At 34.7% G+C, this 13,071-nt stretch overlaps 1 protein-coding gene across 2 annotated transcripts in view; it reads right to left on the bottom strand.

The window, feature by feature from the left end:
• Window positions 1-1,010: 1,010 nt before the first annotated feature.
• inpp5l (inositol polyphosphate-5-phosphatase L) overlaps window positions 1,011-13,071 on the bottom strand; it is a 36,704-nt gene continuing 24,643 nt past the window's right edge. For both annotated transcript variants that reach the window (XM_051903331.1, XM_051903332.1), the window contains exons 7-16: window positions 11,528-11,580; window positions 11,083-11,202; window positions 10,707-10,791; window positions 10,527-10,622; window positions 7,788-7,862; window positions 7,614-7,687; window positions 6,565-6,676; window positions 6,273-6,341; window positions 6,097-6,156; window positions 1,011-3,812 (exon numbers count right to left, since the gene is read on the bottom strand). In XM_051903331.1, the coding sequence (XP_051759291.1) occupies window positions 6,115-6,156; window positions 6,273-6,341; window positions 6,565-6,676; window positions 7,614-7,687; window positions 7,788-7,862; window positions 10,527-10,622; window positions 10,707-10,791; window positions 11,083-11,202; window positions 11,528-11,580 (726 nt within the window). In that variant the 3' untranslated portion in view covers window positions 1,011-3,812; window positions 6,097-6,114. The remainder of the gene's footprint in view (window positions 3,813-6,096; window positions 6,157-6,272; window positions 6,342-6,564; window positions 6,677-7,613; window positions 7,688-7,787; window positions 7,863-10,526; window positions 10,623-10,706; window positions 10,792-11,082; window positions 11,203-11,527; window positions 11,581-13,071) is intronic.

Below are 13,071 nucleotides of genomic sequence, written 5' to 3'. Positions count from 1 at the left end.
AATCTCATTTAACTAATGCCTCCTTTGAGATCAGTTGTCTACAGGGAGACATTAGTCAGATCTCAGATCCTTTAAATGAGAGAGCAGATGGTGGGAGGGTGAGTGTGTCTTGTTGAGCATCTGCTTGTTATGGACGTCTTAACTGCACACCTCAATTAAAGGGTTTTATAATGATAATGACTTTGGATTGATCAATTAATGTGAACTGAGTCAATGTGAAACAATTGACCAAACAGTCATCAATGGATCTTCTCAGTGATGCTAATTTTAGCACCTGTTGCAATATTTAAAATATCGAGAAACTCAGATGCTGCCTTCAGAGGACACATTCCAAGGAAGGTATGTCTGAATCCATTGTTAGCTTCACTTCCTGTCTCCTGAGATACCTTCATCTGATCGATTTTTGAAGGCAGCATAGATGTATCCTTCACTGCCTTTGATATCCCACAATCCTGTACTTTCCATTCCGTGAGAGTTGAGCTAAAAAATAAAGATGGCGTCTGAAAGTTGTGGTTGGTGGTCAGTTTGTGTGTAAATGTATGTTTTGACCAACGTTTTCCACTTCTGATGTCATTTAAAAAAAAAAAAAAAAAATGCTTATTCCTAATCCTACTACACATTTAATTTTTATATATTTAATAAAATATTACAGAAATAAAACAGCAATTCACATTTTTTTTTCTATAATATATATTGCAACTAATAGAATTAATAAATAATCTCAATATTTTAGTTTGAACAGATGTTTTTGAATAGATGTATCTATTAGGCTATAAAATAGTTACACTTTATATGTTAAGGTGTCAGTATTACAGTGTAATTATACATTTAAATACTGAGTAATAATAATTAACTGCATGTACTTACTATAGGTTTAGGGTTAGGATGAGGGTTTGGTTTAAGTGCATGTAATTATGCATAATTAAAGTTATTACTACAGTAACTACATGTAACGTGTAACAATGACACTGTAAAATAAATGTTTTGTTACAAAAAAAAAAAAATACAACTTGTCAGTTGATGAGTATACATTTTATTAGGAAATAAGACATAACATATTTAAGAAAAACATTCATTGGTGCTGCAGAAGATATAGTACAGTAAGAGGGTCTTTAGACCGTTTCAGGCCAGTCCAACATTCGGCAGCACATTAGGTACGACTAGAGTAAATGCACTGCAACTATTTTACTGCATCTTACATCTGTAACAACAAATCTTCCAAACACAAGGTCTGTCACAAGTCATAAAATGGAAAGGAAAAAAAAAAAAAAAAGGAAAAAAACAATATGAGGAAATAACATAATATTTGGCACGGTATCAAGCATCGTGTACATCTTCAATCATTTAAGAGAGTCAAGAGCCTGTTTTCTCCTCATGCAATTTTTAGGTATGAATATGACTGTTTAAAAGGATAGTTCATCCAAAAATAAAATTCTGTCATCATTTACTTTCAAGTGGTTCTAAACCTGTATGATTTTCTTTGTTCTGTTGAACACAAAAGAAGATACTTTGAAGAATGTTGGTAGCCAAACAGTTGTTGGTTCCCATTGACTTCCATAGTATGAAAAAAAAATACTATGGAAGTCAGTGGGGACCAGTTAACAACATTTTTCAAAATATCTTCTTTTGTGTTCAGCAGAAGAAAGAAACTCATACAATTTGAGGGTGAGTAAATGACAGATTTTTTTATTTTTGGGTAAACTTTCCATTTAAGTATGATTCATGCATGTGTTTACTCTGAACAACCTATAATTTCCTAATGGCAAATGTTCCTATCGACAAGATTCCCCCTGGCCCAGCAGTCAACATTTATCTTTAAACTTTATCCATCTTCTGGATAGACACTATATAATAATATACAATATATGTTTCAGTGGTTCTGGGGTGAATCCATGACAATGCCTCAAACAAAGTCTATTTTTTAATAAAAAAAAGAAGAAGAAAAGTCAAAGTAACACAGAAAGTAGAAATAACTTATTAACATAAAATAAGCAATGTGACTGATTTCACAATTGCTACGAAAGAAAAATCCCTTTTATTACTGACTATGAATGCTCACATCACTGCAAAGTAAAATACTTCCCCAAAACGAGTGCAAACATGAATGGCTACATACACGTGTAACTTAGCATGCTAATAACAGTGCACATAAATCTCAAGAGACTGTAGTGTTTGTGTTTATCTGTAAAATCTCAAATGCTAAACGACATCAATGCCGTACCTACAGCGACTCCGTGGCCTCCTATTGAACCACGGTTTGAAGCGATGCCCCCAGGAACAGTAAATTATGTTGACCATACTATGAATCAACTTCAACAAGTCCATTATTGACAGGTGGGCTGTACGATTTAACCCTCACACGTAAATTATGCGTGGGGGTGTTCAGATTACATTGATTTAATATATAAATTCAGTTTTGGTTAAAAAATCAGATTGTAAGAAATAGAGATTGTTTGTTTGATATTTGAAATGAGGAACATGTTGCTGGGACATTTAAAGGGATATTTTACTATAAAAGTGTGTCAACTTCAATCTTGCATATTGTCGGTTTGATTATTAATACATTTCTGAGTATCAGTCACTCCAAACATCTCTTCAACAATTCAGATGGACAAACAAGGTGATTCAATAACAGTTACGTAGCCCTACGTATTTACAGTTTAAAGTCATTACATAACACAACGCATAAAGTAATTTACCACACAGAATCCTACTATATGAAACGTGGTCATTACAACAAGCTTTAAACAGATTTAACGCTGGACCAACACCAATAAAAACCATAAAGAGCTGTTAAAACTTTACGAAACAACACGAAGTACCCAAGATCCAAAACAATTAAAACAACAAACAGATCTCCGAATGCTACGCTCCACATTAGCATTCAGCATTGCACTAGTGCTCTAATTAAAAATCTGGGGGCTTCCAGGCCAGGGCACTCTGGGTGGGATTTCCATGATTCACAAGTGCTAATGGCTTTATAACTCGTCCCTTGCTGTCCTGTACATATTCTATTGATCCGCAAGTCTGACTAACAACCCCGCAGAGACAATGACTGAAGCTGAAGACACGCTGATGGCCGTAAATGCTGAGGTGAGTGTAAATGCAAAAATAGAAGATTATGAATCCATACTCGCACATGCAGAAAGTATAAGAACTGAAAAGCAACTAGCTGAAAGCTACAGTATCAGCCCACACTTACTCGACGCACATGCACACAGATGAAGAATGTCAATGCAAAGAGATTCCGGAGTGAAACAGCAACCAAAGCTTGTGCGTCGCAGCAGCTTGCGTTTGGGTGTGATATTTTCAGCATACTTGTACTTGTATTCACATCCTTACAATGAGTAAAAACAAACAAATGGAGTTGTAATTTTTAAAGCATGCCATTGTAATTCGCATGAGTTTACATACTCTATGCAAAGTCTTAAGCTTAGTTGTTTGTAAAAAGTCAGGAGTTGAGAGCTTTGAGAACTGCCTTTGTGTTCTTTCTCTTGGTCCTTCTTGATTTTGTCCTATTTTTCTTTGTTCAGACATTTCTGAAGTCACGCTGAACATACCTGAAGTCTTTGTTAAATGTGCATCATGATGAAAAGTAAAACTAAGAGAACATAGCTTTCAGAAAATGAACAGTTTCTGTCCTTTACATTGTGTGCCCACTTGAGTTTGCCAGGAGATTTCAGAGGTCCTGTAGGGGTTTCTCATTGTCTTGGTGTGTGAGAGTGAGTGTGTACTTGTTGTAGAGCCCTGGCATGATCAGAAGAGATGGCCACAGATTAACCTCTTGGTTCCCGTCAACAACACAGGAAGTCCTGATAAAGAGAGAGAAAGAATGTTTATCAACTAGTAAAAAATTACTTATGAAAACATATTAATCTTGCACATGACAACTTTGACTTATTTTTTTGGTTTATAGGTATTTGACATGAAATATTTTTGGAATTACTAAAGGAAAGGATTTAAAAAATCATGAAAAAAGAAATGGTGACCAGTTTCTTGTCCTAAGACATACATTTTCCATTATATATTGAAATAATTTTTAACCCACAATCTTTATATTGAAAAAACCAGCCTATATTTTTTGTTCATTTAGTGGAAACATGTTATTAGTTTTTCTTTTTCAAATAAGTGTAGGAAAAGTGTAAACAGTGCAAATAGAAGGAATGAAATTGGGTTTATGAATGGGTTGAAATGGGTTTATGAATGTATAATAATTAAACAGAAAAAATTGTATATTGAAATATATAATATTGCTGAGAAGTTAGTTTTAAAGGGGATGTCATTTTGTCTTTTGAAACATTGCATTATACTGTATTTCATTCCATTTTATTTTGATCCATTTTAAATAAAACTGTTCTTTTACCTTTCTTATTCATTTGTTCTTAAATAATTTAAAATGGCCTTTTATAATGTTTGTATTTTTTTTTTTAATTTCTCTCTCCTTATTATGCCAATGTAAAGCACTTTGAATAATCAGTGAGTATGAAATATATGGTATCACAATTTGTGCAGTTTTGTATTGCTTGGTATTGGCTGGTATTGACATTGACTTGTGTACAGTACTGTACTGAATGTGCAAAAATGTTTGGTAACACTTTAGTTTAGGGTCCAATTCTCACTATTAACTAGCTGCTTATTAGCATGCATATTACTAGGATGTGGCTGTTTATTAGTACTTATAAAGCACATATTAATGCCTTATTCTGCATGACCTTATTCTATCCCTTGATACTACCCATACCTAAACTTAACCACTGTACTAACTATTAATAAGCAGTAATTAGGAGTTTATTGAGGCAAAAGTCATAGTTAAAAGTTAGTTAACAGTGAGAATTGGACCCTAATCTAAAGTGTGACCAAATGTTTATAGCAATATCTTTGTTTCCACCCATTTAACTTAGTATCTGTCATTTCTAATTTCAAAGTGGTCCAAATAGTGTAACTATTTGGCAGCAAATAAACATTTAAAGTTTTCACAGACTGAAATGTTTTATAATGTATATTGTATTGTCTTATACATAATATTAAACAGTAAAATAATAATGATATTAAAAAATTGCATAATCCGCTTTAGACCCCAATTCTTTGATTTAAGAACCAAGGAATACTAATGTTCATAATTTAAGTCTATTTGCAGACTAAATGACATGATACAGCTGTGGTAGTAAACCCTAGACAAGGTAGTCTAAACACTAGACAAGCGTAACCTATAGAACACACATAAAACTGGCAGCAAAACAAAATCACTGCCCTAAACATGCCAATATGGGACAACAATGCAGAATAGATTGTGTTCTGTGTATCTGTAATTAATGAACACTGGTGCTTTTATGGTTCAGTGCGAGCAATTGCTTGCGTAGGCTTAAGAGACAAAGAATCCAACAGACATAGATCAGGAGACGTGCAGTGGGACCTGTCTTCCATCATGCAGCACTGAGGTGCTTCATCTTAGCTCAGCGTCACAGTAAATGAGGGCCGAGGGGCTGCTAATGGCTACTCAGGGAATATCAGAACAGAACTCTTGAGTGGACTGATGGACATTCTGCGACTAAATACGGAAATGGGAGATGTGTACTTGGGTGGTTGACAATTAACGTAGGCATTAACCTTTTTCAACATCAAGATGTTATGTCCTTTTTCAAAGTCTTGATTTTGTTTTTGGGGTCTTGTAGGTTTTCATGCTTGAATGTTCAAAAAACACTTTTTTTTTTTTTTTTAAACATATTTTACATTATTGAAGCACCTTCTCTTCTCAGATTGTTAGTAACGCTCTGTTTAGTTCCTGTTTCTATAAAGCCCCTCCTTCTGAAAAGTGCAATGTGCTCTGATTTGTCGGCTGGAACAGTGTGTTGTGATTGTTTTTTTTTTTTACATTTTGAGGTAATTCCTGAAATCATATATAAAAAATAGAACTGAATTAAACGCCATTATAGTTTTATTGTATTTCTTTACATACTACCAGTATATTGTATTGTCCATATTATCAGAATATATTGCAAAAAGAAAGAAAAAAAAAAAAAGAAGAAAAAAAATCAGATTTTATGCTTATAAGCAAAATCTTTGTTGTTTCAGTTCAAGCTAAATGAAATGTCTCACCCTTTGACTCTCCTAGTGTCAATGTGAAATTGTCTTCAGTGGAAAAAACAGGAAAACAGGCTGGAGACAAGACATAAAACATAACCAATAATAAGGTAAATAGTTATCATATATTCATCCATCAGCATTCGTTAAAACATTTTGATGAAGATGGGATGTTTAAGAGATCTGATCACCTTGTGGTCTCCCATGCAGATGTTGGAGCCCAGTGTGTTATAAACAACACCACTCTCACCCTCTTCCCTCTGCAGACAACAAACAATAAATCAATAAATGAAGCAATACAAGTCGCTGTTCATTTGACTCAAACATGTATATTGCATATTCTATCCAATAACCAAATGATTATTGATTTAATTTGGATGTGTATAATATCATATTCAATTATGGTGTAAAAAAATAAGTTAAAAATATGTTTAAAAAAAATACATTAAGATAACAATAAAAGTTATACAAATGTAAACCTACCCGGTGAATGATGTCTCTCGCGTTGTGGGACATTAGGATGCGGTCACACCATGCCGGGCATCGTGTGTTCATGTACTGTGTAGGTTTAGTGTAGTCTTCACTGTATGGGTAACTGAAACATTAAAACCATACATGCAGAACTCAGACAAGAAAATTACAGGGTTTTGGACTGACAATTACCTGGTGAGGTCAGTATTCTGCAGACTTTAGTACCAACCCCAATTTAACTTATGTCTATATTTTGTAATTAATTCTGAACACCTTGATTAGCTTATTTGAGTGTGTTTGGTTAGAGCTAAACTAAAGAAAGGGTTGGAGCTAAAGAAAAAGATTAAATAGGTTATATAGTATTTCAGATAGCTTGAAAAAAAGAAAGAAATGATAGCTCATTTTTACCATCTGTATCTCAGAAATTATTTTTCAGTATTGAAAATAGTGTGAAAGAGCTTCTTTTTTAGGTGTTGTTAACCATTCATTTGATCAAAATATATTTTAAAAAAATAATTAATTCCTGGGATAGCAAAGCTGAATTTTCAGCAGCCATTACTCCAGTCTTCAGCAGTGTTGGGGTAAGTTTTAGTGTCACATGATCCTTCAGAAATTATTCTAATATGCTGATTTAGTGCTCAAGAAACATTTCTTATTTTATCAATGTTGAAAACAGTTGTGCTGCTTAACATTTTTGTAGAAACCGTCATTCTATTTTATGGATTATTTGATGAATAAGAAAGTTCAAAAGAAAATTTGAACTCCATTTGAAATGTAAATCTTTTCTTGCCGTATTAAATTAAAAGTATTAATTAAAAAAAAAAAAAAAATCTTGGCGACAGAAACTTTTGAATGATAGTATTCAAAAGTAATGTATTTCTGTAAAAAACTAAAACTAAAAATTAATAATGAAACAATGTGATATGGGACCTGATTTTACAGTTTTCATACGGATTTGATTGGTCCACAAAAAGTACAGCTAATATTATTGGTTAATATTTTGGCCTTGCAGAAAAGAAACGTCTTTCAGGTGTTTATCAATACTTTTTAAAGCTGCTCACCTAGGAGGAAACCGGATATCCTCCTCTGTGATGACGTCGTGGAATGCAGCGATCTCCTTATCGTACTTCAGCAGCTGAAAGACAGAAAAATACATAAGTTTAGACTTATTTCTAGTGATATACTCTTTTGATTAAATTATAGTCAATGTCTTATTTCTTAAAAAAAGTTCAGACCTCTTTTCCGTTGTTTTCTCTGAACACAGCCTGGTGCAAGTAAGCAAATAACTTGGTCTCTATATGAAGGAGGACCTAGTGATGGAGTGGTAAAAAGAAGGACAGAAAGAAAGAATGAAGTATTGAAAAGGAAGCAAATGAACAAAACATGAGTAAAGAAAAAATAAACACAAGGAAAGACAAAGAGTAAAGACAAAGGTGAAAAGAGAAGGACAGAGGTTAATGCAGGGCATAAAAAACTAGCAAAGAACGGAGAGTAACTCCAACTTTGCTGGCACAAAAAATGAAGCACAGGTCTGCAGGAGTGATCTAAATGCAAGCTCGCATTTTCAGGACTGGCAAGAAGTCAATATCAACCCTCCAAAAACCATAAATCTGGCTGGACAGTGTACTGGTTATGTCTGAGCACACACAAAAAGAAAAAATTAATCATCTCCTGGATGCAAAGTCAGAGCCTTTAACATGTTTACAAAACCTCAATAAAGCAAGTGTCACTGCAGATTTGCTGGTGGCTCTGTAATTCTGCATATTTGTGAATTCAGAACAAAATCAGAACATAAAAAAATAATAAAAAGAAGGCTGTCAATTAAATATATACAGTGGGTACGGAAAGTATTCAGACCCCCTTAAATTTTTCACTCTTTGTTATATTGCAGCCATTTGCTAAAATCATTTAAGTTCATTTTTTTTCCTCATTAATGTACACACAGCACCCCATATTGACAGAAAAACACAGAATTGTTGACATTTTTGAAGATTCATTAAAAAAGAAAAACTGAAATATCACATGGTCCTAAATATTCAGACACTTTGCTGTGACACTCATATATTTAACTCAGGTGCTGTCCATTTCTTCTGATCATCCTTGAGATGGTTCTACACCTTCATTTGAGTCCAGCTGTGTTTGATTATACTGATTGGACTTGATTAGGAAAGCCACACACCTGTCTATATAAGACCTTACAGCTCACAGTGCATGTCAGAGCAAATGAGAATCATGAGGTCAAAGGAACTGCCTGAAGAGCTCAGAGACAGAATTGTGGCAAGGCACAGATCTGGCCAAGGTTACTACACTTAAGGTTCCTAAGAGCACAGTGTCCTCCATAATCCTTAAATAGAGGACGTTTGGGACGACCAGAACCCTTCCTAGAGCTGGCCGTCCGGCCAAACTGAGCTATCGGGGGAGAAGAGCCTTGGTGAGAGAGGTAAAGAAGAACCCAAAGATCACTGTGGATGAGCTCCAGAGATGCAGTCGGGAGATGGGAGAAAGTTGTAGAAAGTCAACCATCACTGCAGCCCTCCACCAGTCGGGGCTTTATGGCAGAGTGGCCCGACGGAAGCCTCTCCTCAGTGCAAGACACATGAAAGCCCGCATGGAGGACTCCAAGATGGTGAGAAATAAGATTATCTGGTCTGATGAGACCAAGATAGAACTTTTTGGCCTTAATTCTAAGCGGTATGTGTGGAGAAAACCAGGCACTGCTCATCACCTGTCCAATACAGTCCCAACAGTGAAGCATGGTGGTGGCAGCATCATGCTGTGGGGGTGTTTTTCAGCTGCAGGGACAGGACGACTGGTTGCAATCGAGGGAAAGATGAATGCGGCCAAGTACAGGGATATGCTGGACGAAAACCTTCTCCAGAGTGCTCAGGACCTCAGACTGGGCCGAAGGTTTACCTTCCAACAAGACAATGACCCTAAGCACACAGCTAAAATAACGAAGGAGTGGCTTCACAACAACTCCATGACTGTTCTTGAATGGCCCAGCCAGAGCCCTGACTTAAACCTAATTGAGCATCTCTGGAGAGACCTAAAAATGGCTGTCCACCAACGTTTACCATCCAACCTGACAGAACTGGAGAGGATCTGCAAGGAGGAATGGCAGAGGATCCCCAAATCCAGGTGTGAAAAACTTGTTGCATCTTTCCCAAAAAGACTCATGGCTGTATTAGATCAAAAGGGTGCTTCTACTAAATACTGAGCAAAGGGTCTGAATACTTAGGACCATGTGATATTTCAGTTTTTCTTTTTTAATAAATCTGCAAAAATGTCAACAATTCTGTGTTTTTCTTTAACTTAAATGATTTTAGCAAATGGCTGCAATATAACAAAGAGTGAAAAATTTAAGGGGGTCTGAATACTTTCCGTACCCACTGTATATATATTAAAAATACTAAGTAAACTAATAATGGTCACAAGTCAATTAATAATGGTCACAAACCATACACTACACTACCATTCAAAAGTTTATGGTCGGTAAGATTTTTTAATGATTTTTTAAAGATTCATTTTTTTTTTTAAATTTTTAAGATTCATTAAAGTATTTTTATATGCTCACCAAGGCTGCATTATTTTTTATCTAAAAATATAGTAAAAACTGTAATATTGTGAAATATTATTACAAAATAACTGAATTTTCAGCAGCCGTTACTCCAGTCACATGATCCTTCAGAAATCATTCTAATATGCTGATTTGGTGGTAAAGAATTGTTTCTTAATATTATCATTGTTGAAAACCAACAATTAACGGAATGTGTATGCCCATAAATTTACCTCAGACAGACTTGTAAAACCACTTTTGTAATGTCTACTGAATGACTGAATCTTCATTTGTAGGCTTTTCTCAGAAAATATTGATATATGCAAATGTTTGTGGTTAATTTGATTAAATAATCAGCATATCATACACCTAATTCAATATCTGTTTTCATCAAACAGCTTTAAAAATAAATAATCACCTTGTGGTCATTGTCTTTCTCTTCACAAATGATTTTTTCTACCTCGTTGCTACTGTCTTTTTTTACCGTCTGGATATCAGCCGACATGGAGAGGTTCTGTACACAAACAAATACACATATTAATCTTTATATAACTTATGTGTGTATGTGGTCTGTGTGGAATATATCAGTCAGATCTACCTGTACTAGACTGAGTGTGTCAAGGCGGAAATTGAAATCCCCAAACAGGAAGAAGGGAAGAGGACTGTAGCTGTTATCTGCTACCCTGCAAGACAAGAGAAAGAGTTTGATATGGGACCACAAACCACATTACACTCAGACTTCTCAAGTCTTTTCTGCTGAAAGACAACATGACACAGCATTTAACTGTGATGCATTTCTGTGTGAGAAAATTCAGCTTGAAATAATGTGATGAGTAAATTATGATGATATAGGTTACTATTATTTTTCCCCACCAATTTCATGTTGTTATTGCATCCATTGTCATTTTTATAATTTGAATTTATTAACACAAACTCATGTGAATAATTCAAGTGAATATTTCAGAAGCACAAACCTGTTGATGACGTATCTGAGAGCTTTCTTGCGGTTTGCGGAATACACTGACGGACTAGCGTTGCAGGCTATGAGGTTGGAGGCATCATGAAACAGGTGAACGTTCACCAGGTCTAAACCCCTGTACACACACACAGATAAACACAAGATATATTATATGGGGAGAGGGGTTCTCTCTGTGACTGATGTGGGACATTAGCTGATAGGATGGAGTTCACAGGCTCCATTCATTTATCACTCAGTCTTCAGGTTCCCGTACTCCTCTATTATACTGCTGCCATGCGTCTGCTATTAATGCGCTTCTGATGACACACTATTCCACTAACATACAGCTAACACAATGTTTGCTTTGAGATGAAGCCAAAAAACACACACACACGATAGACTATAAAGAAAATTATGAGGGACATCTCGAAATGTGAAGAAGAGTGTGTGTGAAAACATACTGGTTGTGAATGATCCATCGTGTCCTCATGTAGCCTTTTCTGGACCACTTGAACTGTAATGAAATGCACACACACATATGCATATGCATATTAAAATTAAGGAGGCTTTCATATAATCTTACAGAGTATGAGACCCAGTACGTTTTTTGTTCTTGCCGATAAATATATTAGAAGAGTAGATAAGTAGAAAAACTCTTTTTTTGTTGTTTAATATTTTCATGAAATGACAAATCCCCTATGAATCCAATAAAATATAGGATACTACATTAAACAAAGATCACTTTTAGTTAATTTTGTGTGTAATAAAATATTAAATTTTTGTTCTTTGATGTCCATTCAGAGTCAAAGCCATCCCACCAGAGAGGTCTCGCCTTCAACTGTATCCAACAATTAAAATCATTCAGTATGTCATACGAAATTGTCACATAATCTATTGAATTAATTTTTGAAAAAATTACAGTATTAAATAAATAAATACATTTTAATACATTTAACATTTTAATATTTTAGTAATAACTGCATATTTAATATTTAACTTTAATTTTAATGACCAAACATTTAAAATTTGCATACTACCTTGTTACTGTATGATTGTCTCCTCATTATAAAATATGTAGCATTCATTAAAAATTGGGTAACACTTTAGAATAAGGTTTATTAGTTAACATAAGTTAACTACATTAGTTAACATGAACTAATAATGAACTGCACTTCTACAGCATTTACTACTATTTACACTATTTACATTATTAAAATCAAGAGTTGTATTTGTTAAAGGTGCAATATGTAGTTTTTCGTCCACTAGAGATCACCTATTCAAAACAAAGGCATAGTTTGATGACACCAAGTTTGAGCGAGGAATCCTGGGACATGTGATCTTCACCTCACAGCCGGTGGAAAAGAATCGGGATAGAACCCAGACAGAAATCATGTTCATGGGATGCTATTATTAACATTACTGTAGTATGAAGCAGAGCAAGACTGAGTGTTGTTGGAACTGAACGAGGCCGCTGGAGCGATTCCTAATGAGAGACAAATGCTCTGTTTATCATATTAGATACATTTGAGTGTGTTGAAAATAATGTTTTGACTTTACCCTGTGTGTTCACTCGGCGGCTGCTGTGAGACACTTGCTGCACACTGCAGTAAGCTAGATCGATATTAGAATATCATATTAAATACTGGATGGGCTGTGTTGATAAATGGCATGCATTTTATTTGAAAACTTATTGTATGATGGAGAAAATTCTGTATTACTGTAACTAAAAATAAAGCTGCATCTGATTATGCTATGTTAGCCACTTGACAAAATAGTGTTTTTCTCTGAGGCATGGTACTCGCAAAAAAATCAAGAAAATTAGATTTAAACAATAAGACTAAACGTGTTGAGCTAGCTATATAACAATGATTAGTTTTCGGTCTATAAATGTATCAAAACAATTGTTCCCTTGTCTAATAAAACTTAATATATTAAAGCGTCTTTGGTGTTTCCATGGTTTCTACAAAATACAACCGGAAACCGAAGTTAAAGCGGGTATGATGCC

Source organism: Ctenopharyngodon idella, chromosome 8, assembly GCF_019924925.1.
Source record: "Ctenopharyngodon idella isolate HZGC_01 chromosome 8, HZGC01, whole genome shotgun sequence".
In the NCBI taxonomy this organism is placed as follows: Eukaryota; Metazoa; Chordata; class Actinopteri; order Cypriniformes; family Xenocyprididae; genus Ctenopharyngodon; species Ctenopharyngodon idella.
Note: the sequence above shows the minus strand (reverse complement) of the source record. Positions and strands in the feature narration are given on the sequence as shown.